The following is a 21,685-nucleotide window of genomic DNA, read 5'->3' on the forward strand; positions in this document are numbered from 1 at the left end:
ATGGAAATAATGTACTAGTGTTAGATTATAATTCATTGACTAAAATTGAGATGTTAGTCCATACTGATAAAAACAAATGATGAAGTAAATGAATTAGGAGAAAGGAAGACACTTCCTTATAGTCGAATATGACATAATAAGTCTAGAAAGATTAACGGTGTTAGAAAAATCACCATTTGGCAATCAACAGTAATAACTGATTCAGATAAGTATCCTGAATAGATGTGAAAATGTTGAACAGAATACTCAGGTAGCTTCACAGTGTCTCCCATGAATTCCTTACCGTTTACAGAGAAAAATGGTAACAATAATGAAGAAATCTGGCAGATAACCCCTTGATCTAGTAATCAAAGTTCACCTGACCAGTAATGAGACAAATCAATACCAAGTACTTCCGGATAAGATAGCCGAGAAAGTCCCTTCTGTGAGAGTCCTGTTCTGATGTATGACTTAAGTCTGACTGTAGAAAATATCATGTTACCTTGCCTTGTTCTGGTTTATTTTTATTTTTTTCACAGTATTTCTTGGAGTGAACATAGGGCATGGCAAAATAAGGTATTTACAAGTTCTTAATGTTTAAGAACAGAAGGAAATTCATTTTTGTAATAATAGTATGAAAATAATAATACATAAAGACAATTCAGGAACTGCACTACGACTGCTCTGGAAGGAAAGGCCTGGGCAAAAACCCTGACCATGACCCTCTGCAGGCCGCTGCCGCCACTGCTGCCGCTAAGTCTGCAGCTCGCTGCCCGCCCAAGAGGCGCCTTGGCGCGCTGCCCAAGCTGCGGGCCGCGGGTGCAGGCGGATCATTCCGGGGGCTGCGTGGAGGAAGAGGGTCGGGACGGCTGGCGCAGGATTGTGCGAAGCCGGGGGCTGTCTCAGGAGAGAGGGCGACCGTGCGGGGTCTAGCCCCCAACAGCGTCCCAGCGTGCAGGAGGCGCCTTTTCCGGCGCTGCTGCCGAAACGGGGCCGCTGCCGCTGCCGCTGCCACCGCGCCTGCGCACCCACGAAGGCGCATCCCAAGCCCAGTAGACCCTAGGCAGGCACCACCGGTCTCCGGACGTGACCCGCAGATACAGAAGATTCAGGGACCTCCACCGCTCCCGCTCGGCCCAGTCCTGGGACGGTCCAAGCCTGGGCTGGGCGCTGCCGCAGCTCCGTGCTGCAGCAACTCCAGACCGGGGTCTTCCGAGGGTCTCACCCTCTACGTGCCTGATTGTGACCCTCGAGGCTTCTACCCGGAGCGACAGTGCCGCTTCTCCCAGGGACAGCGCCGAGGTCCCTGCTGGTGGGCCAGCCCCTGCTGGGTCTCCAGATGGCGATGGAAGCTCCCTGTGTCCCACCCCACCCCGAGCAGCGGCTAACACCGTGTGGAGAGCAGAGCGGCAGGGCCACTGGTGGGAGCTGTCATGTTGGATTATGGAAAAATTGTTAGTGTCACCCTGGGGTGTTGATAAAGCTGTGTTGGGGGTTGAAAAGGGAAGAGGAAAAAAAAAAAAAAAGACAATTAAAGCTGCAAATAATTGATAAGAAACAACTTAGTCTAAAAGACAATAAAATTGGAACAAATATTATAAAGGTGCAAGAATGCAGTCTAAGGAATCTTGTATTGTTCCAGTGTGCAAAGAATTTTTAGCAACTTCGACCATTCTAAGAATAAATTACATTTCCATTTACACAGCCTTAGATGTTTTATCACATATCCTCTAAAAATAGAAAATTATTCCTAAATTTTACCCATACTACTTAAATAGTGGTATTAATAATCTTGCTCATGTTACTCATATGTCCAGTCTGATCATTCCAACAAGGAGGAACAAGTTATTTCAATTCACAAGCTGCCCTGTATAAGTAAATTAGCTGCTCTGCTTTGATCTTTATATTCCCCTATTTTGTAATTTAAATGAGGGAGGAATGATTTAAATATTTTTAAAATTTGAAATTTTTGAAATCAAAAGGAAAAAATACTTTTTTTCCCACAGTGTTTCAAGCATCACAAATTGTAGAAAATTTAAGTAATTGCTAGTGTTATGTAGGTTAACTGTAATTGTGTAAGAGTCATTGATATTCAGTTTCTCTCAGAAGAATAAAGTTAGTCAGTTAATTCCAATAACATCTGAAGCTACTGCTCTCTAAAGAATGTTTGATTCTCTAAAGCAATTCCTTCCCAACTGACTACATTCCAGACTTAGATATATCCAAGCATACTGAATAAATTTTTTGGAAGTTACATTGTATTTGCAAATTTAGGGCTGACTCCAGCTATGCTGTACTCATGTGAATAGACCTCCTAGTATCCACAGCAAAAAAAGTACCTTAAGTGGTATGAAGTTTGGATTATGACAGAACTACTACATATTTCAGTTCAAAATGGCCCAGCACATAAACAAAAATTTAAGGATGGATAGAACTATTTCTACTCCTTTTGTTGAACTTTAATCTCTTAATTTTATTTTCACTGTTTAACATTTGCTGCTTTTTATTTTTTTTCAAGCCTGTATATTTCTCCCTAAAATTTTCTGTTAGCAAATCCATGGCCGCTGTGTGGCCCTTTTTATGCCTCTTGTTGTTGCTGGGGTTTTTTGTTTGGTTGGTTGGTTTTTTTCATTTTTGGTTTCTTTGGTGTATGTGTGTTGCTGGGGGGAAATCCAGGGTCTCAAATATGGTAGGAAAGTGCTCTGCCACTCAGCTCAAAATTGTATTTTGAGACAGTCTCACGAAGTTGCCTCAGTCTTAAGAGTAGCTAGGATTCCAGGTGTGCGCCCCTGTGCCTTGTACCTACCTCTCCTATGTCATCAAGAAGTTGCCTTGTTCTGTACAGCATACTAATGGTGTACATCACCGCTCTTATACATGAAAGAACAAGGCTAACATTCTCAATGTGAAGCAAACTAAATCAGCAGACTCCTTTTTTCTTCTGCTGTTCTGGAGATGGAACCAAGGGCATGATAGGCAAGTGCTCTATCACTGAGCCACAACCCCCAACCACCCAACCCCAGGGATTTCTTTTTTGGTAACTGGGCATTTTCTACGGCAAACCAGGTAATTCAGGATGATGTCTCATGTTACAGAGAGGAAGCTCATGTCAAGTTCCTTCCATAGACTTTATCACTTGTGTCTGTCTTTAAATTCCTGTGACTACAGGTTCCCAAACATGGCTGATTATAAGAATTATCTGGGGAATCTTTTTTAAATGACACATTCCAGGACTCCTTATCAGACTTAGTTCAGTAGAATCTTTTGAGGCCTCAAAATGGCTGTTTACCCAGGAGCTTTGATGAGAATCCAGAATTGGCAACCTCTATTTCTGAAGGCCAGGCTGCCTGTAAAAGCTGTCAGGTTTGTGGACTGTAGCCATAAGGTGACTCAAGTTGCCTCATATTTATGTACCATATATGGGGATTAGTTTAGGGCTTGCCATATCCTAGGTGTGCCTCTTTACTCTGGACACACCATATTCTATGCTTTTAATTGCAGAAAGAGGGAAATGTCAAGTTATCTGGCAGCTAGAGACTGGGCAAAAGGACTCACATGCCTTTAATTCCCTATCAAATGCAATGCTCCTGAATGAGTGAGTATCACTTTCACTGTTTTCAGACACGTGCACAAAGAGGGGTGATTTTCTAGAGTCTGAACCTCAGCCTCAGAGCTGGGTCTGCTCTTTTGCCATGGGCTGTGGTAAAAGGGTTGCTCCTAGTCTTACAGTCAAGGCTCTATCTGGGATACCCTTCCAAAAAGAATATATGTGTGTGCTGACTTTATAACACTGTTCAGAATGGAAATTATAGGCCCATTAAAAGCAAACAGGGGGGCTGGGTTTGTGGCTCAGTGATAGAGCGCTCGCCTAACCCTGGGTTCAATCCTCAGCACCACATAAAAATAAATAAATAAAGGTATTTTGTCCATCTACAAGTAAAAAAATTTTAAAAAGAAAAAGCAAAGAGGGGCTGGGGATGTGGCTCAGTGGTACAGCACTTGCTTAGTGTGCATGAGGCCCTGAGTTTAATCCCCATACCACAAAACAAACAAAAACAAGATTCTTAACAAAAAAAAATCCAATAATGACAGTGTTAGTGAATGTTACTCTTTGCTATGGTTTGATTGTGTTCCCCCAACATTTATGCATTTGATCCTTAATTCCTTAAGGTGGAAATGTGGGGAGGCGGTTCCTAGTGGGAAGTGCTTGGGTCCTGGGGACTGAGCCCACAGCAAAAGAATTCTTTTCTGGCTGAAATAGGTTATTTATTTGGAGAGTTCTGTCCCTTTTTCTTTTGAACATGCCTGCTGGTCCTTCTGCTTTCAGGCATTTGTCAAAAGTGGCATGGGGCCCTTCAGATGTGATCACCTGATTGTGGATTTTCCAGCCTCCAAAAATGTGCACCAGCGTAAACTTCTTTCCTCTGGAAATTATTCGGTCTCAAGTGTTCTGTTATAGCTACAGGAAAGATGGTTCACATGGCCAATAGAATACAGCAGAAGTAATGGATTGACACTGCTGAGATTAAGTTATAAAGAAGAGTGCAGCATCTGCCTTGGCTGCTCTCCTTTCTGTCTTGATGTATTCACTCTGAGGAAGAAATGTCAGGAGATGCTGTATGCAGAGGACCACGTGTTCAGTAACTAGTTTCCTGCCAATAGCCAAATCTAAGAGCTTAGAAGCAGATCCTCCAGTTAAGTCTTTCACAGATGCAGTCCTGGTCAACAGCCTGACTAAAACCTCCTGGGAGATCCTGAGCCAGAATCACCCAAGGCAGCCACATCCAGATTCCTGACCCTCGAAAAATGTGAGATAATAAATATTTGTTGTTTCATGCCCGTAAATTTTGGGGTAACTCGAATAGGCAGCAATAACTAAAATAGAAGAAATACAATAGCAAAGCAAGCCAAATTTATTGATATGGGTACAGTAAATAAACAAAGTGCTCTAGGTAATTGTTTCAGCTCGAAAGTCTGGGAGTGACGAATGGTTTGGCTGAAATTTAAATTCAACATTAGCCTATACTAAATGAATTAAACTTACTAGTTATGCCAAATAAGAAGGTACACTGTATTAATAAAGATTCTTCTTTATCAGCGAGGAACCATCTTTCAGCATGTTCTCCAAGAGCCCACTCTTGGAGCTAGAAACTTCTTGAAGCAAGAAACTTCTCAAATTTACCCCGAATCCCTCACTCTCGGTATCTGACCGCCCTCTATGTTTGATCAGAGTCCTCATCTCATCCTGTTCCAGTGATATCTGACCTATCTGGCCTGCCTTCAGCAAGAATCCTGTTTATCCCCTTTATCTCATGCCTTGCTTTCTATGTTTTCAGTTACCAGTGGTCAACTGTGGCTTTGTATCCATCTCCCACCACCACAAGAAGGGTGAGCACAGTACAGGAGATATTTTGAGAAAGAGAGAGATCACATTCACATCTTGTTATGGTACATTGTGATGATATATTGTATATTACATTAATAGTTATTAACTGCTTTATTTTATTATTAGTTATTGTTAATCTCTTGCTGAACTTAATTTATAAATGAAACTTTATCATAGTTTTGTACATATAGGAAAGAAACAGATTATAGGGTCTTGTACCATCCAGTTTCAGCATCCATTGAGGGCTCAGAACAGATCCCCTGTGGATAAGGGAGAATGCTGTAAATTACTTTAGCAAGATATACCCTGACCTGTTAGTAAGCTTCTATTCATCAGCCCCTCAACTCTATTTCTCTCCCCAATTTTCTTTGTTGTTTTGGAGTTGAACCCAATCTCTCTTTCCTACTACAAACCTTTTTTAGTAGTACCATATTTACTGTGATAATACTAAATAAAATCAGAATATTTTTCTTTAATAGAGAATAGAATGCTACAGTAGATTTCCTATTTTTTCCCAATTTGGCTTTTTATTAGTGTGTTATAGTATAATATTGGGATCATTAGGACATAATTATACAAGCATGGAATATAATTTGCTCCAATTCCATCACCAGTACTTCTCTTTTCCTTCCCTTCCTTCTTTCCCCTGTTCCCTTTCTTCTACTCCACTGGTCTTCTATTTATTTGTAGTTTTTAATTTTTTTTTTTTTTTTAAATTTTTTGGTGCCAGGGATTGAACTCAGGGGCACTCAACCACTGAGTCACATCCCCAGACCTATTTCATGTTTTATTTAGAGACAGGAACTCATTGAGTTGCTTTGTGCCTCATTTTTGCTGAGTCTGGCTTTGAACTTGAGATCCTCCTGCCTCAGCCTCCCAAGCCACTGGGATTACAGGCATGCACTACGGCACCCAGCTGTAGTTTTTTAAATTAGTGCTTTATAGATATACATAAAGGTGAAATTCACTATGGTATATTCATATACATACACAGCATAATTTGGTTGATTTCATTCCATAGTTTTTCTTGTCCCTTCTCCGTCCCCCTAAATCCTTTTCCTCTACTCCACTGATCTCTTCTATTTTCATGGGTTTTCCCCTTTGCATTCCCCCCTTTATTTTGGTTTAGTTTCTGCATATGAGAGAAAACATTTGACCCTGGACTTTCTGAGTCTGGCTTATTTCACTTAGCATGATGTCCTCCAGCTCCAACCATTTACCAGAAATCTCATAATTTCATTCTTCTTTATGACTAATACTCCATTGTGCACATATACCACACTTATTTTATCCATTTATCTGTTCATAGGCACCTGGGCTGGTTCCATAATTCGGCTGTTGTGAATTGCACTGCTATAAACATCAATGTACTTGTATCACTAAAGAATGCTGAACTTACTTCTTTGGATAAATACCAAGGAGTGGGATAGCTGGGTCATATGATGGTTCTATTTGGGGGAGAGAGGTGTTGTTTGTCTGTTTTCTGTAAGGAACCTCCATACTTCTTTCCAGAGTGGTCGTACTTATTTACAGTCCCACCAACAATGAATGAGTGTGCCTTTTTCCCAACATCCTTGCCAGCATTTATTATTATTTGTATTCTTGAAAATCACCATTCTGACTGGAGTAAGAGCAAATCTCAATGCAGTTTTGATTTGCATTTCCCTGATTGCTAGAGATGTTGCACATTTTTCCATGTATTTGTTGACCATTTGTATTTCTCCTTTTGAGAAGTGTCTTTTTAGTTCTTTTACCCATTTACTAATTGGGTTTTTTGGTGTAAAATTTTTTGAGTTCTTTACATATTCTGAGTATTTATCTGTGGAGCAGCTGGCAAAGATCTTCCATTCTGTGGGCTCTCTCTTCACACTCTTGGGTTTCCTTTGTTGTGCAGAAGCTTTTTAATTTGATGTAGTCCCACTTACTGAATCTTGGTTTTGTTTCTGTGCTTTAGGAGTCTTGTTAAGGAAGTCAGTGCCTGTGCAATATGTTGGAGCATTGGGCCTACATTTTCCTCTAGTAGCTGCAGAGTTTCTGGTCTAATTATTAGGTTTTTTTTTTTTAATTTATTTTATTGTGAACAAATGGGATTCATGTTGTTTTCTCTGTACATGGAGTAAAGGCATACCATTTATGTAATCATACATTTACATAGGGTAATGGTGTTTGATTTATTCTGTTATTTTTTCCCTTCCCCCCATCCCTCCCACCCCTCTTTTCCCTCTATACAGTCCCTCCTTCCTCCATTCTTGCCCCCTCCAACACCCATTATGTGTCATCATCCACTTATCAGCAAGATCATGCGTCATTTAGTTTTTTGAGATTGGTTTATCTCACTTAGCATGATATTCTCCAATTTCATCCATTTGCCTGCAAATGCCATAATTTTATTATTCTTTATGGCTGAGTAATATTCCATTATATATGTATACCACAGTTTCTTTATCCATTCATCAATTGCAGGACATCTAGGTTGGTTCCACAATCTGGCTATTGTGAATTGGGCAGTTATGAACATTGATGTGGCTACATCTCTGTAGTATGCTGATTTTAAGTCCTTTGGGTATAGGCCGAGAAGTGGGATAGCTGGGTCAAATGGTGGTTCCATTCCAAGCTTTCTGAGGAATCTCCACACTGCTTTCCAGAGTGGTTGCACTAATTTGCAACCCCACCAGCAATGTATGAGTGTATCTTTTTCCCCACATCCTCACCAACACCTATTGTTGTAATTATTAGGTCTTTAATCCACTTTGAGTTGACTTTTGTGCAGGGTGAGAGATAGTAATCTAGTTTCATTCTTCTAACATGGATAGCCAGTTTTGTCAGCACCATTTGTTAAAAGGCTTAGATTTTCTATTTTAAGATGTACTTGCCAGCTATGCTGGTGCATACCTAAAATTCTAATGACCTGGAAGGCTGAGTCAGGAGGATGGCAAGTTTGAGATCAACCTCAGCAACTTAGCAAGACCCTCTCTTAAAATAAAATAATAAAAAGGACTGGGGATACGACTTAGTGGTAAAGCAACCCTGGGTTCAATCTCCAGAGCAGTACAATGCCCACTTCCTAACTATCGCCCTTGAAAGAGTCCAGGGAACAATTCTTTATCAGGGATGTTAAAAATAGATTCATAAGAGGAGTCCAGCATTCCTAAAGAGATAGATGTTTTAACCATTCTCTGTAAGCCAAGAATGATGTTAGGAATTACTATTGTCAGATTGGAGCCCCCTAAATTCAATAGAATCCTGGGGTGAATGGGGTCAAGTAGTATCACATAATCACAGAAGACCAGGCAGCCATGGTTACTGTAATGGGCAACAGAAATAATAATCATAATGGCTTGATCTGCCAAGATCTTTGGCATTGGCTAACTGATCATGGTGCCCTTAGAGCTAGAATAGATGGGCAACCTACTAAAATTAATTTTTCTGTATAAGTGAAAAGACTCCAGATCTGGTGAACAGAAGTCTGATTTGAATCTTCACAGTGAAGAGTTATGACCCCTAAAGCAATTTCCACTCTTCTTTCTGGTCAGAGATCTAGAGCCCTTTGAACTATAGGAGGCTAAATCCTTGTCTTAGTTTGTACCTATATCATAACAAAATTCCTCACACTGCTACATAATGGAAATGTGTTTCTCATAGTTCTTGAGGATGGGAAGCCAGCAGATTTGGTATTGGGTAAAAGGCTTGCTTCTCTGCTTTCAAGATAGTGGCCTCTGGTTTAGTCTTCACATAGCATAGGAGATGGAAAGGCAGAAGGGACAAACTGGCTCCCTCAAACCCTTTTATAAGTGCACTAATCCCATCCACGAGGGCTTAATTGCCTCTCAAAGTTCTATCCCTAATTCCATCATCTTGGGGGTAAATTCTAACGTGAATTTTGGAGGAACACATACATTCATTCATAGAACTGTGATAAACTGAGCATGGTGGTGCACCCCTGTAATCCCAGTGGCATGGGAGGCTGGGGCAGGAGGATTGTGAGTTCAAAGCCAGCCTCAGCAACTTAGTGAGACCCTAAGCAACTAAGACCTTGTCTCTAAATAAGATATAAAATGGGTGGGGATGTGGCTCAGTGGTTAAGTGCTCTGGGTTCAATCCCTGTACTGCTCTCCACCCCCCCCCCAAAAAAAAGCCAACAAAACCACTATTCAAACTTTTATATTGTAAAAACTTCTAATCTTCCCCAAAGTGACCTCAATTCATTCACCAGTTTGTACAATAAAGAAGGAAAAAAAGACAAACTTTTTAGATATTTTTGGATGCTGGCTCTGAATTGACCTTAATTCCTAGAGACCCAAAATGCTGCCATAGGCAGTCAATCTAAAAAGAGATTTATGGAGGTCAAGTAGTCAGTGGAGTGTAGCTCATAGCTGGTCCAGTGGGTTCCTAGACTTACCTTGTAGTATTCACTCAGTTCTAAAATGCATGGTTGGAATATATATATTCAAAAATTGGCAGAGTCCCTATATTGTGGAATGAGGTCTATTACGGTATGAAAGGCCAAGAGGAAGTCACTAGTTACCTACCAAAATATTAAACCAAAACAATGCCACATTCCTGTGGAGATTACAGAGATTAATGACACTATCAACTACAAGATTCAGGAATGATGATTCCTATCACATTCCCATTCAACTGGTCTGTTTAACTTGTGGAGAAGACAGATAACACATAGGATTACCATACCTATAATCAGGCGGTGACTCCAATGCAACTGCTGTTTCAGTTATACTCTTATTGCTACAGTAAATCAACATATTCCCTGACACACCTGGTAAGTAGCTATTGAGCTGGTAAATTTTTTTTTTTTTTTTTTTTTTTTTTTTTTTTACATATTAGTAAAGTCCTTAAGGAAGAGTATACTCTCACCTAGTAGGCCCACTTGTATATCTTCACTGTCTCCCCTCAGAGACACCCCTGTACCATAGCCCTCAAGAAATTTGTTCATCACTCTACGGTATTTCAGTGGTATGGGGCATGTCAATTTACCCCTTTCAAAGGGAAGGTCAAGTGCTCCTATTCCTAAGAAAGTGACACAGTGCTTATTTGATATGAATACATCTGTGCATATGGCAACATTTCTTCCTTCACCTCTTGCCTTTGAACATAAAATGTATTACTAGAACTCAATCTGATATCTTGGCATTTCTGTTATAGGTTATAAGAGGAGGAGTATGATTTGACTGAAATGAATATCACCCAAAGATGGATTTTGTATTTTTTGTGTGGGGAGAGGGTTAACCTGCTTACAGTTGTACAGGGATAGCTGCATTATGTTAGGTGGAAATCTGATTTTGCTATTTAGTCTTTATTTGGAATTAAAATATGATTTAAAGAGGTGGGATGCCAATTTAACAAGGGATGAGCTATTGTTCTTGTCTACTGTGCCAATTTAGCTAATCTGGAGTTCTATTTCCCAGATTTTTTCTTTTCAGTACTGTGATTGAAGCCAGGACTGTCCTACCACTGAGCTACATCCCAGCCCTTTTTATTTTTATGTTAAGACAGGGTCTCACTAAATCCTTTTGCCTCTGCTCAGGGGATTACAAACCTGTGCCACCGTGCCCGGTCCTGTTTGATTTGGAGTTAACTACAAGAGAAGTTTGTGTAGCACTGGGAAAGCAGAAGTGAGAAAGCAGCTTTTACACTCTGAAGGTCACCTCGTTGACACAGGGAAGGAGCTGGGCCCGAAGCTCCTTCAGCTACCACTAGCTTGCCATCAACTTCCTGGACCAGGCGCACCTGCAGAGCAAGGTGAAGGGCACCTGCTAGTCCAGCAGAAACATTTGCCGAAAACTTCAGTAGTATTGTCCGCTGCTGGGAGAGGGGACTAGAAGCACAAGTAACTATGGTAAATGTAAATCTCCACTGATGTCTTCTGTCTACATAAGATCAAATTCTTTGTTCCTGGAGAAGTGGGTGTTTGTGTACTTTTCCACCTTTATCTGCCACTATGTCCCTTCCTGCACCTTCTACTCCTGAATTTTTCCTGGGACTTTTGCCCAGCAGGAAGGACGGTGGTGGAGGCGGGCATGGAGGACCGGAGGGGGAGGAACAGGGTTGCTAGGAGAACGGGATGACGCTGGCAATGTGTGCCTATAAATTAACACCATCCTTTCGGCAAACCCGCCCTCATCCTACACTCACTTCCTAAAAGTCCAAATCCTACCGTGTGTCAGAACTCAGGTCAGGTTTCTGCCAACTCTTTGGATGGACTGAGGTCACACACTACTTAGTGGTAGGGCCAGGTTGAAAAGCCACTGCACCCACCTGTGACTCTACGTATATTGTCTTCCTCATTCTTATAACTTTGTATATTGCACTGGGCCTTACCTAGGACTCTTTGCCTATTTGTACCCCCACTTATAATTTTAGGTGTCAGTCTCCATTCTTCATATATATATGTGTGTACATATGTATGTGTATATATATATATGTATATATATGTTGTAGATGGACACGATACCTTTATTTTATTTATTTATTTTTACGTGGTGCTGAGGATCAAACCTAGGGCCTCACAAATGTTAGGTTCAGCACATGCTAGGTTCTTACATTTAAGAAACAGATTTAGCAAAGATGAAGTAAATTCCCTACATAACTTTATAAGAGCTAAGAAAATGTTAAGGGCAATAATTCTAACAGGTGTTGATGTAGAGTAACCACTTTACTTTAAAAGAAATAAGAAAATAGTTTATCTGAGTCAAATGAGTGACATGAGCTGTGAACATAGGTTTAAGTTACCCTGAGCAACATATTCAGGGTAACTGAAATTGTAGCAGAAGTGGTTACATGAAGTCTGGTAGTCACATAATGAAAGAAAGTCATAAATAAATGCAATTACCAATAGCATTAGTGGAAACATCACATAGGTGGGCTGAATACAGCAAAGGGAAAAGTGAGAAATCTCCCCGATTGGTTTCAGATGTTGTCTTTTAGCATTCTTACTTAGATGTTACCTTTTGTTATTCTTAGCTCTAAGGCTGGTGGAAACTATGAAGCTAGGAAGCTAGAGACCCCTAGGATTAACAATACATTCCAAGAGTTTTACATTGTAGTCACTGGGGAGGCTGGCAGACCAGATACAGTGATTGGTAGTAAATAGGTATTATAAGGGACTAAAGACAGCCAAAGACAATTTGGGGTCTGAATTTGTAACTACTTCTCTCCACGTTTGGATGTTCTAGTCATCCAAAACAATCTGCAAGATTTTTAACACAGATGTGGCTTCTTTAGAGCACAGGTCTGGCCCCTACTGAACTCTCCCTAACTTACAAGGTCCCTCCCTGCTGAACTGAGTTTAATGAAGATTTATAAATGTATTACACACACGCACATTACTTTCACTCTAGCACAATCCTTTGACCCCAGGTGTTAAGCATTTATTGAATGTTTTCATAAGCTATGTAGACTATTGCGATGAAGCAACAAGCCATCTTGCCTCTTTTTTTTTGTGCTTCTGGGGATTGAACCTAGGGCCTTGTGCATGCGATATCTTGTTTCTTTTGAGTGTTCTTGCTGCACATTTCCTTTCAAAGTATTCTCCAAAGTCTGGTGAAAAAATGCAGACACGCGTTTCATGTCAGTGGATTAAACTTAAAAAAAAGAAGTACTAGAATGGCAGAAGTTGTGACACAAAATACTGCAGTGGTGACCCAACTGCAACATCGAAATAATATATAATCAAGCTTCGTGTTTTCTAAGTGATTACTATATATTGGGAACCAAACTTAAAGAACCTAAGCCCTGGAGTCCAGTAGAGACACCTGAAGGTGAAAGGACAAAGAGTAGGTCACGAGCCCAAGTCCAATGCCACTCAAAAACTCAGCCCGGAATGCGCGCCTGCGCAGTACGAATCCTCCTGCGCACAAGCTGGGCCGGAAGGGCTGGGCCGGGCGGGGGCGGGGATAGGGTTGCTAGGAGAACGCGATGACGCTATGGCCCCCGCGCTCTTTTCCACCAATGGGTGACGCGTACCGTAGTGACGCGCTCCGTGCGTCATGCTGACGACGCGCGAAGGGCACGCATCTGAGGACCGGGAGGACATTCGGCCTCTGTGAGCCGCAGCCTTTCCGAGGGAGCGGTTGCGTGTTCGCCATCTTAAGGAGTGAGTGTGGCCCGGCCTTCCCCGCGGTGGGAGTAGGGAGCGGCGTCCGGAGCCCCCGTGGGGCAGCCGCTTGGCAGTAGGCCCGGTTGGACACGGCCTCCTTTGGGAAGGCGCCGTGACCTCCTCAAGGGCGCAGAGGCGGGAAGGAAGAAGGCCCCTCTTTGGGTCCCAGGGCGCCAGTGACATTGACCAACTCCTTGCCTTTCCTCTAACCGCCGCTTCCTCTTCCCTTAGGAAGATGTACTCGTCCGTGGTGCACCTGGCGCGGGCGAACCCCTTCAACGCGCCACACCTGCAGCTGGTGCACGATGGCCTCTCGGCACCCAGCAGCAGCCCCACCGGGCCCCCGGGCCCGCCCCGACGTTCCCGCAGCTTGGCAGCCGCCGCTGTGGAAGGTGAGATCAGGCTGGGCCGATGCAGTTGTCAAGTCCAGGGTTGCCCCGCTCAGCCTTCGAGGTCTGGGCCAGGCCTGGAGGACAGGGAACGCGCCAGCCCGTTGCACCGTACTGTGTGGCACCATAGTTGCTTGCCCAGGGATTTCAGCCTCTTTCCGTCCTAGGCCGGTGTCGGATCCTTGGCCCTCCCTCAAGGGCGTGGAACGGCCTAGGCCCAGCGTCCCTCCATGACCTCCTTGTCCCCGAGGGAATAGAGGCAGACAAGGCTTGACCAGCTTTTTATCTTTTCTGCTGTGAGTCAGCCTGGTCAGCAGACCATTGGGTAAAGTCTCCTTCCTAATCATTGCCCACCTTTTGTTCTAAGTGTATCACCTGTTCCTTAATTTGCCATTAATTTTCTTAAAAAATCCTTTTGTAACTGATATTTCCTAAGTTTTATATTAGTTAATTCAAGGCAAATGATTTTTTCTTTGTTTTAATGCTACTGGTGGAGAAAGCTACTTATGATCTTAGGTAGAGAGAGGAGATAATTGGTGGGCATCCCTTTGGGCTTATCTCTTGGGATTCAGGGTGGTCGGGCCCAGCCCTAATTTAATTGTGTGTGTTTTAAATCCCAGTGAAGCGTATATACAGAGAAACCTGAAAACGGAGTTGTAGGAGTCTTGGGAATGTTACCTACATTGTGCCTGTAAAATGGAAAGTTGTTTTTTACCCCCAGTCATTCATGTGCTTCTGTTGTCTTTAGTGTGGATTAAAAGCCCTTACACTCTCATTCTCTTTCAATGTAATAAGTTAAAGCTAACATTTGTATATTAAATGTATTTGCAGGAATTATGTATGTCTAGTTTATATTATAGGAGTTAAGTGGGGATGGTACTTGATTAGTGACTGGGGTAAACTGAAATTTTTGCAAGCTTTACATGTCAGGTGCTCTTTTTGAGTTTGGTTTGTACTCTGAAGTGTGTTCTTGTCAGCTGCTAATTTGATGTTTGATTTTAATTGAGAGATCTGTTAATGTAGAGAGCTTTTAAAAATTAATATGATAAAATATGATACTAGTATCTGATAGAAAATTCAAATAATTTTTAAATGATCTGATTTTGACGGTGGATTTCTTGTGATTCACAATAGATGGAAAGTCATCTTTCCACTTAATTTTAAGTGTTGGCCAAAACTGTTTAGCTGTGATAGTACTATTTCACAGGTAAGCCGTTTTCTTTCATTCCCATGGCCTTTATCATCTCAAGAAATTCTTACTTTTTTTCCCCCCCAAACAAACAGAACAGTATAGCTGTGACTATGGATCTGGCAGATTCTTTATCCTTTGTGGACTTGGAGGAATTATTAGCTGTGGCACAACACATACAGCATTGGTTCCTCTAGATCTGGTTAAATGCAGAATGCAGGTTTGTCTTGCATGCTGGACTAAAATATTGTTGAAGCATGGCTGTTGTAAGATGTAGACATCTACTAACAGGCTGTGTGGAAACCTAACTATCCAGGAGGTAAGTCGATGACCAGTAACATAGAGTTTTGTATTAAAATGCATGGTGTGTCTTATCTTATTACAGAGTACAGTTGTGAATATGGCTCCATGAAGTTTTATGCACTGTGTGGCTTTGGTGGGGTCTTAAGTTGTGGGCTGACACACACTGCTGTTGTTCCCCTGGATTTAGTGAAATGCCGTATGCAGGTTTGTATTGAGATGATGACACTGAAATTCTTTTCTGTGTGATTTAATTCTAAGTAATCTTAAAGGGCTTCACAAATGAAAAGAATTTGAAGGTAGAACAACTGCTAGAAGGGTCAGTAGAAAACCAAACCCTATTTTTTAAAATTATGTGGTCTTCATGTTTTTAATATTTTAAATCCACAGAATGTTTCTTTTGTGAAAGCACAGGTAGATTATTCACTTTTAGACTGATAAATGACTCTTTGCTACTGGTGTTAAGTGCTGGCCAGAGTTCCTCTTCAAGGCCTCTGAGTTCTTTTTTGGTGGGGGAGTACTCGGTATTGAACTCAGGGGCTCTTGACCACTGAGCCACATCTCCAGCCCTATTTTGTATTTTATTTAGAGATAGGGTCTTACTGAATTGCTTAGTACTTCCCTTTTGCTGAGGCTGGCTTTGAACTCTCAATCCTCCTGCCTCAGCCTCCCAAGCCACTGGAATTACAGGCATGTGCTACCTAGTTCTTTTTACCCCAAATAATCACTCTTTAAGCAGTTAACATGTCAGTGTGGGTAATCAGTCTTTGTGTGTTAATGCGAAGTAATTTCAAGTCCCTAAATATTGAAATAAGACCAATTTCTTAAAGATACTCTTGATGTCTTAGGAAAATTTTGTGGGCTTAGCCATTTGTATATCTATGTATTTTCTTAAAATTTGAATATATTTTAATTAGGATTATTGAAATAAAAATAATCAAACATCAAAAATTTATTTGTCCCAAACAGGATTAGAAGTCTACTTACCTAAAAGAGAAAGGAAGGTGAAATATTAGGAAGGAGAGAGAGGAAGGTGATGTATACCAGCCCTTGTAGTACTGGCAGAAATAGTGAGATAAGCTTTTTTTCTCATTAGTTAACAGAATGGATATGAAATGTGCACTTGTCAAAACTTATTATGCATGTCTCTTGAATTTAATTTCTTAAAAGATTCTTATTGCTTTGATGTATCTTTTAAAATTGTGTATTGTCTAATTCACAAGACTTTATAATCTGCTTAGATTATAAAGGACTAGCATATCAGGAATACAGACCTATTATTAAGACAGCAGCTTCAAAACTAGTTTTTTTTAAATAATGGGAAAAAGATGTTAAGAAACCATTGGTTTTATTTTTGTTGGAAATTTACTCTCTTAACTATCCTTCCAAGATTTATGACTCATAGGCTAGCTTAATGTATAAAAAGTTTCCATTTATAAAAGTCATAGATATTAATCTGATAGTATGTTAGAATTTTATTTACCTTGTGTAGTTATGGAAATTTTATTTAGAACCAAAAGGAAAAAGATAATAATGAAATATTTATTGGAAGTGTTAGATCTTTGGTGCATTAATTTAATTTTTTTCCTACTTGTTTTAAATAAAGGTGGATCCCCAAAAGTACAAGGGCATATTTAATGGATTCTCAGTTACACTTAAGGAGGATGGTGTTCGTGGTTTGGCTAAAGGATGGGCTCCAACTTTCATTGGTTACTCTATGCAAGGGCTCTGCAAGTTTGGCTTTTATGAAGTCTTCAAAGTCTTGTATAGCAACATGCTTGGTGAGGTATGTGATTTAACTTGAAATTGAAAGTCTTAAATAATTTCTTAGCTTTTGGTTGACTCAACTTACTTTACAACTGAATAAATGGTTCCAAAAAGAATAAGCAACCTAATTCAAGTCATAAGCCTGTTTTAGCAGGGACAGGATGAAAAACAAAGTATTTCATAAAATTTCAGTTCTTGTGCTATGTTGTGCTGTGTTGCTTTCTAAATGTGTTGGATTGAGGTTCACTTCTTTTTTAAAAAGAAGGACTCTGGAATTTTTTTTTTTAGGGCTAACTGTAACGTGCAACCAGATATTTAAAAAATGTCCACATTTGGTTCCTGAAGTTACAACATACGAGATACAACACATGTGAGATACAACAGATATCAAGTTTCATACTGTGTGTTATCCAGGGACTATGTGATAAATACTTTTAAAAGGTTGCTTCTTGGGGCTGGGGAGATAGCTCAGTCGGTAGAGTGCTTGCCTTGTAAGCACAAGGCCCTGGGTTCGATCCCCAGCACCAAAAAAAAAAAAAAAAAGGTTGCTTCTTGAAACTATCACTTAAATTGAATTGCACCAGCAATTCACATGTCTCCTGTTGTTTTGCTCTTTAGGAGAACTCCTATCTCTGGCGCACATCACTATATTTGGCTGCCTCTGCCAGTGCTGAATTCTTTGCTGACATTGCCCTGGCTCCTATGGAAGCTGCTAAAGTTCGAATTCAAACCCAACCAGGTTATGCCAACACTTTGAGGGATGCAGCTCCCAAAATGTATAAGGAAGAAGGCATAAAAGCGTAAGTAAACATATGGCTAAAAATACTCATTTGGGGGAAGCTTTAATTTCTTAGCATTAAGCCCACCAGACTAACTGCCTCTAACTATTTTACTATTTAATGTCTTTACCCATGTCTAGAATCTAAATTCTAGGGTTGAAAGTTCTGTTAGTACATGGTTTGAGCCCTGAATTAAGGTTTTTCCTAAAGTAAGGACCATTTGTCAGTCTGCAAATGACTTGATATTTGGCCCAAACATTTACTGTTAGCTTTTGGGAGAACTTGTTAGAACTCTTGTGATCTATGCACAGTTAAAAATTTGCCTGTAGTCAGGCCACAACATGCTGCCTTAGATCCACCTTTGTGGATGAATCTTGAACTGAGTTCTATTTGTAAACTTCTTGTTTCTTATAGTTCCAGTCAAAGAACATCCAGCAACTTTTTTGGTTGTATAGTCAAAGGTGCTTGAGTCATTGGCATGTGAGATCACTATACCTGCATGTTAGTCTAAGGTTCTGGTAGAAATGGCATGCAGTTATGCTGTCATTTTTCACTATCGGAACTCGACTGGTGTGCGGACACTGATGTTAATGATGAAAATCTCAGCTAGATTAACATGTACAAATGTGTAAATAAGTCTCCTGATTTCCTAGATTCTACAAGGGAGTTGCTCCACTCTGGATGAGACAGATCCCATATACCATGATGAAGTTTGCCTGCTTTGAACGTACTGTTGAAGCTTTGTACAAGTTTGTGGTTCCTAAGCCCCGAAGTGAATGTACAAAGGCAGAACAGCTGGTTGTAACATTTGTGGCAGGTTACATAGGTATGAGTTATTTAGAACACATTTGTCTTTAAAATTAGGGACAAATAATCACTTTCATTATTGACCTCTTTTGTAGGGGAAAAGTATTCCCAAAAGTTACAAAGCAACAAAGCAGTTTTCCCATAACTTTGTTGTTATTGTTTTTTTGGGTTTTTTTTTTGGGGGGGGGGTTTGTTTTTTTTTTTGGTATTGAGGATTGAGCTTAGGGGCACTTAACCACTGAGCACATCCCTGACCCTTTTTTGTATTTTATTTAGAGACAGCATCTTACTGAGTTTCTTAGGGCCTTGCCAAGTTGCTGAGGCTGACTTTGAACTCACGGTTCTCCTGCCTCAGCCTCCTGAGCTGCTGGGGTTACAGGTGTGCCACCAGGCCCAGCTTCCCATAACTTTTTATATGTTCTTTTGGAATCATATACTTCTAATTAATCTAAAAGGATTGTTTTATGGTATGTCATAATTAGGCTTGGAAACATATTAATCTGTACCTTTTTTAAAAATTTATCAAATTTTTTTTTTTTTTTTTTTTTAGTTACCTGGGATTGAACCCAGGGCACTTTACCACCGAGCCACATCCCCGTCCCTTTTTATTTTTTGAGACAGGATCTTGATAAGTTGCTGAGACTGGCTTTGAATTTGTTATGCTCCCATCTCAGCCTCCTAAGTAGCTGGAATTAACAGGCTTGAGGCACTGTGCCTGGCTAAGAATAAATTTTTAATAAAGAGGAAGTATTGACTAAAATCTGAATATAAGAAATTTGAAAAAATTGTTCAGCTCTACATGGGATAGACTGCTTTATAACCTCACCATTCTCAGCAGCTCTTTTTTTTTTTTTTTTTTTTTTTTTAATAAAGATGGGGGTCTCACTGTTGCCTAGGTTTTGAACTCCTAGGCTAAAGAGAACCTCCTTCCTCAGCCTCCTGAGTAGTGGGACTGCAGGCCCATGCCATCATGCCCAGCTAAAATCTGGTTTTCTAATAAAACTAAAAGAGAAATTTATTCTCAGATGCATAAAAAAGGAGGATATGATTTGAAATTTTCTTTTAACTGATCCATATTGAATCATTTATCTTGACTTTTTTTTTCAGCTGGAGTCTTTTGTGCAATTGTTTCCCATCCTGCTGATTCTGTAGTGTCTGTGCTGAATAAAGAGAAAGGTAGCAGTGCTTCTCAGGTCCTCCAGAGGCTTGGATTTAAAGGTAAGGTGAATTTTTTTTTTCCTTTTAGAGAAAGACCAACACTTGGATATATTGCATTTTTTCATTCATATTTCCTGTTTGAACCAGGTGTGTGGAAGGGACTTTTTGCCCGTATCATCATGATTGGTACTCTTACTGCACTACAGTGGTTCATCTATGACTCTGTGAAGGTCTACTTCAGGCTTCCTCGCCCTCCTCCACCTGAGATGCCAGAGTCTCTGAAGAAGAAGCTTGGGTTAACTCAGTAAATAGATGAAGGCAAATGTGGACTGAATCTGCTTGTTGATCAGTGTTGAAGACAGTGCAAAAGGAACTTTTATATATTTGACAGTGTAGGAAATTGTCTATTCCTGATATATAATCACTGTAGTACCCTTGCTTAAAGCAAGAGTTACAAACTTAACTGCTGAAATAAACCCATCTGTTCATGATTTGTCTGTGAGGTTTTTTTTTTGGTGTTGTTGCATTGTATTGTGGTACTAGGGAGTGAGTCCAGGAGTGTGCTCCTCTCAGCTGCTCCCCTAGTCCTTTTTACTTTTTCTTTAATGCTAAGTTTTCTGGGCTGTCCTTGAATTTGCAATCTTTTGCTTCTGCTTTGGCCTCTCAAATTGCTGGGATTATGGGGAAGCACTACAGTGCTCAACATGTTTATAATTATTTTAAAAACTAATGTTTTTAAAGATTTAACCCTGATTTAGTTGGGAAGAATTAAGTATAACTTAAGACCTCACGTAAAAGAAGCAAACTAACCATTGGTGGTTGAATAGTCTGTATTCATAAATTGTCATGTCCCCAGTTTTGTCAGATTCTAAATTTTCAAAACGTGATTCATTTGTTAGCTATCGATATTAAGTTTTGGTTTATTTTGACAAACTAATTTGAAAATGTAATCAAATTTTTGCAGCCTGTACTATTTACAAAATATTTTTAGTTGTTGAACCTTTATTTTATTCACTTATTTATATGCAATACTGAGAATTGAACCCAGTGCCTCACACATTTGAGGCAAGCATTCCAGCCCAGCCTGTACTATTTTTAATGCTAATACATTTCTTGATCCTTTTTTTTTTTTTTTGTAAAAAAAGGTAATTCAAATTAGGCTAATTCTCAGAATAATAGTAAAGGACCAAAATAGTTGGTAATTGATAACCTATTCTCTTCATACAAATCTGACTTTATAAATTATAGGAAATTTAAACCATTTTTGGTTTGGTTTTCAAAGAAGTTGCTGCTTAAAAACAACTAGGTGAATGCATTTGAGGAAGCAGTATTCTAGTGTACTCAAACATCTGAGATTTCATTGTAAGTTTTGCCTAAACATTTTTAGACTCTTAGAAAGCAATCCACTGTTAGCTGGGTGTGGTGGTGCACATCTATAATCCCAGCAGCTCGGGTGACTGAGGCAGGATGATTGCAAGTTCATAGCCAGCCTCAGCAATTAATGAGGCCTTAAGCAACTTAGACCCTGTCTCAAAATAAGGGCTGAGGACATGGCTCAGTGGTTAAGTCTTCTTGGGTCAATCCTTGGTACCCCCTCTGCAAAAATCTTTTTCAGTTTTACTTACATTTGATATAAAATACAAAAATGTCTAATATTTCTGCTTTTCAAATCTGATTATAATTTACCTTGAGGCTGTTAGGTATAGTATCTGGGTTATATTGACAAGCTCTAATACAGATGGTGATCTCAGATAAGATTCTAGGGATTCAAGTGAGGGAGAGAAATGTTCTGGTTACAAACCTATATCCTAAGATCAG

The 21,685-nt window shown here is 40.2% G+C and overlaps 1 protein-coding gene, 1 non-coding gene and 1 pseudogene across 3 annotated transcripts; all 3 read left to right on the forward strand.

Moving 5' to 3' along the window:
- Nucleotides 1–696: 696 nt before the first annotated feature.
- LOC124982962 (insulin-like growth factor-binding protein 6) lies at nucleotides 697–1,367 on the forward strand (annotated as a pseudogene).
- Nucleotides 1,368–13,320: 11,953 nt separating this feature from the next.
- On the forward strand, nucleotides 13,321–20,358 carry Slc25a3 (solute carrier family 25 member 3). 2 transcript variants are annotated; one of them, XM_047551453.1, is made up of 8 exons: nucleotides 13,321–13,475; nucleotides 13,710–13,870; nucleotides 15,152–15,276; nucleotides 16,963–17,142; nucleotides 17,742–17,923; nucleotides 18,556–18,728; nucleotides 19,817–19,927; nucleotides 20,015–20,358. In XM_047551453.1, exons 2-8 carry the CDS (start codon nucleotides 13,714–13,716, stop codon nucleotides 20,173–20,175), a joined length of 1,089 nt encoding a protein of 362 aa, XP_047407409.1. In that variant the 5' UTR covers nucleotides 13,321–13,475; nucleotides 13,710–13,713; the 3' UTR covers nucleotides 20,176–20,358. The 2 variants fall into 2 exon arrangements, with proteins under 2 accessions (XP_047407409.1, XP_047407410.1); XM_047551454.1 differs by lacking the exon at nucleotides 15,152–15,276 and adding an exon at nucleotides 15,442–15,563.
- On the forward strand, nucleotides 18,241–18,485 carry LOC124984136 (small nucleolar RNA SNORA53). Its single transcript, XR_007108595.1, has one exon. It is a non-coding gene; the product is annotated as a small nucleolar RNA SNORA53 (small nucleolar RNA).
- Nucleotides 20,359–21,685: the final 1,327 nt, after the last annotated feature.

This window comes from Sciurus carolinensis, chromosome 4 (assembly GCF_902686445.1).
Source record: "Sciurus carolinensis chromosome 4, mSciCar1.2, whole genome shotgun sequence".
In the NCBI taxonomy this organism is placed as follows: Eukaryota; Metazoa; Chordata; class Mammalia; order Rodentia; family Sciuridae; genus Sciurus; species Sciurus carolinensis.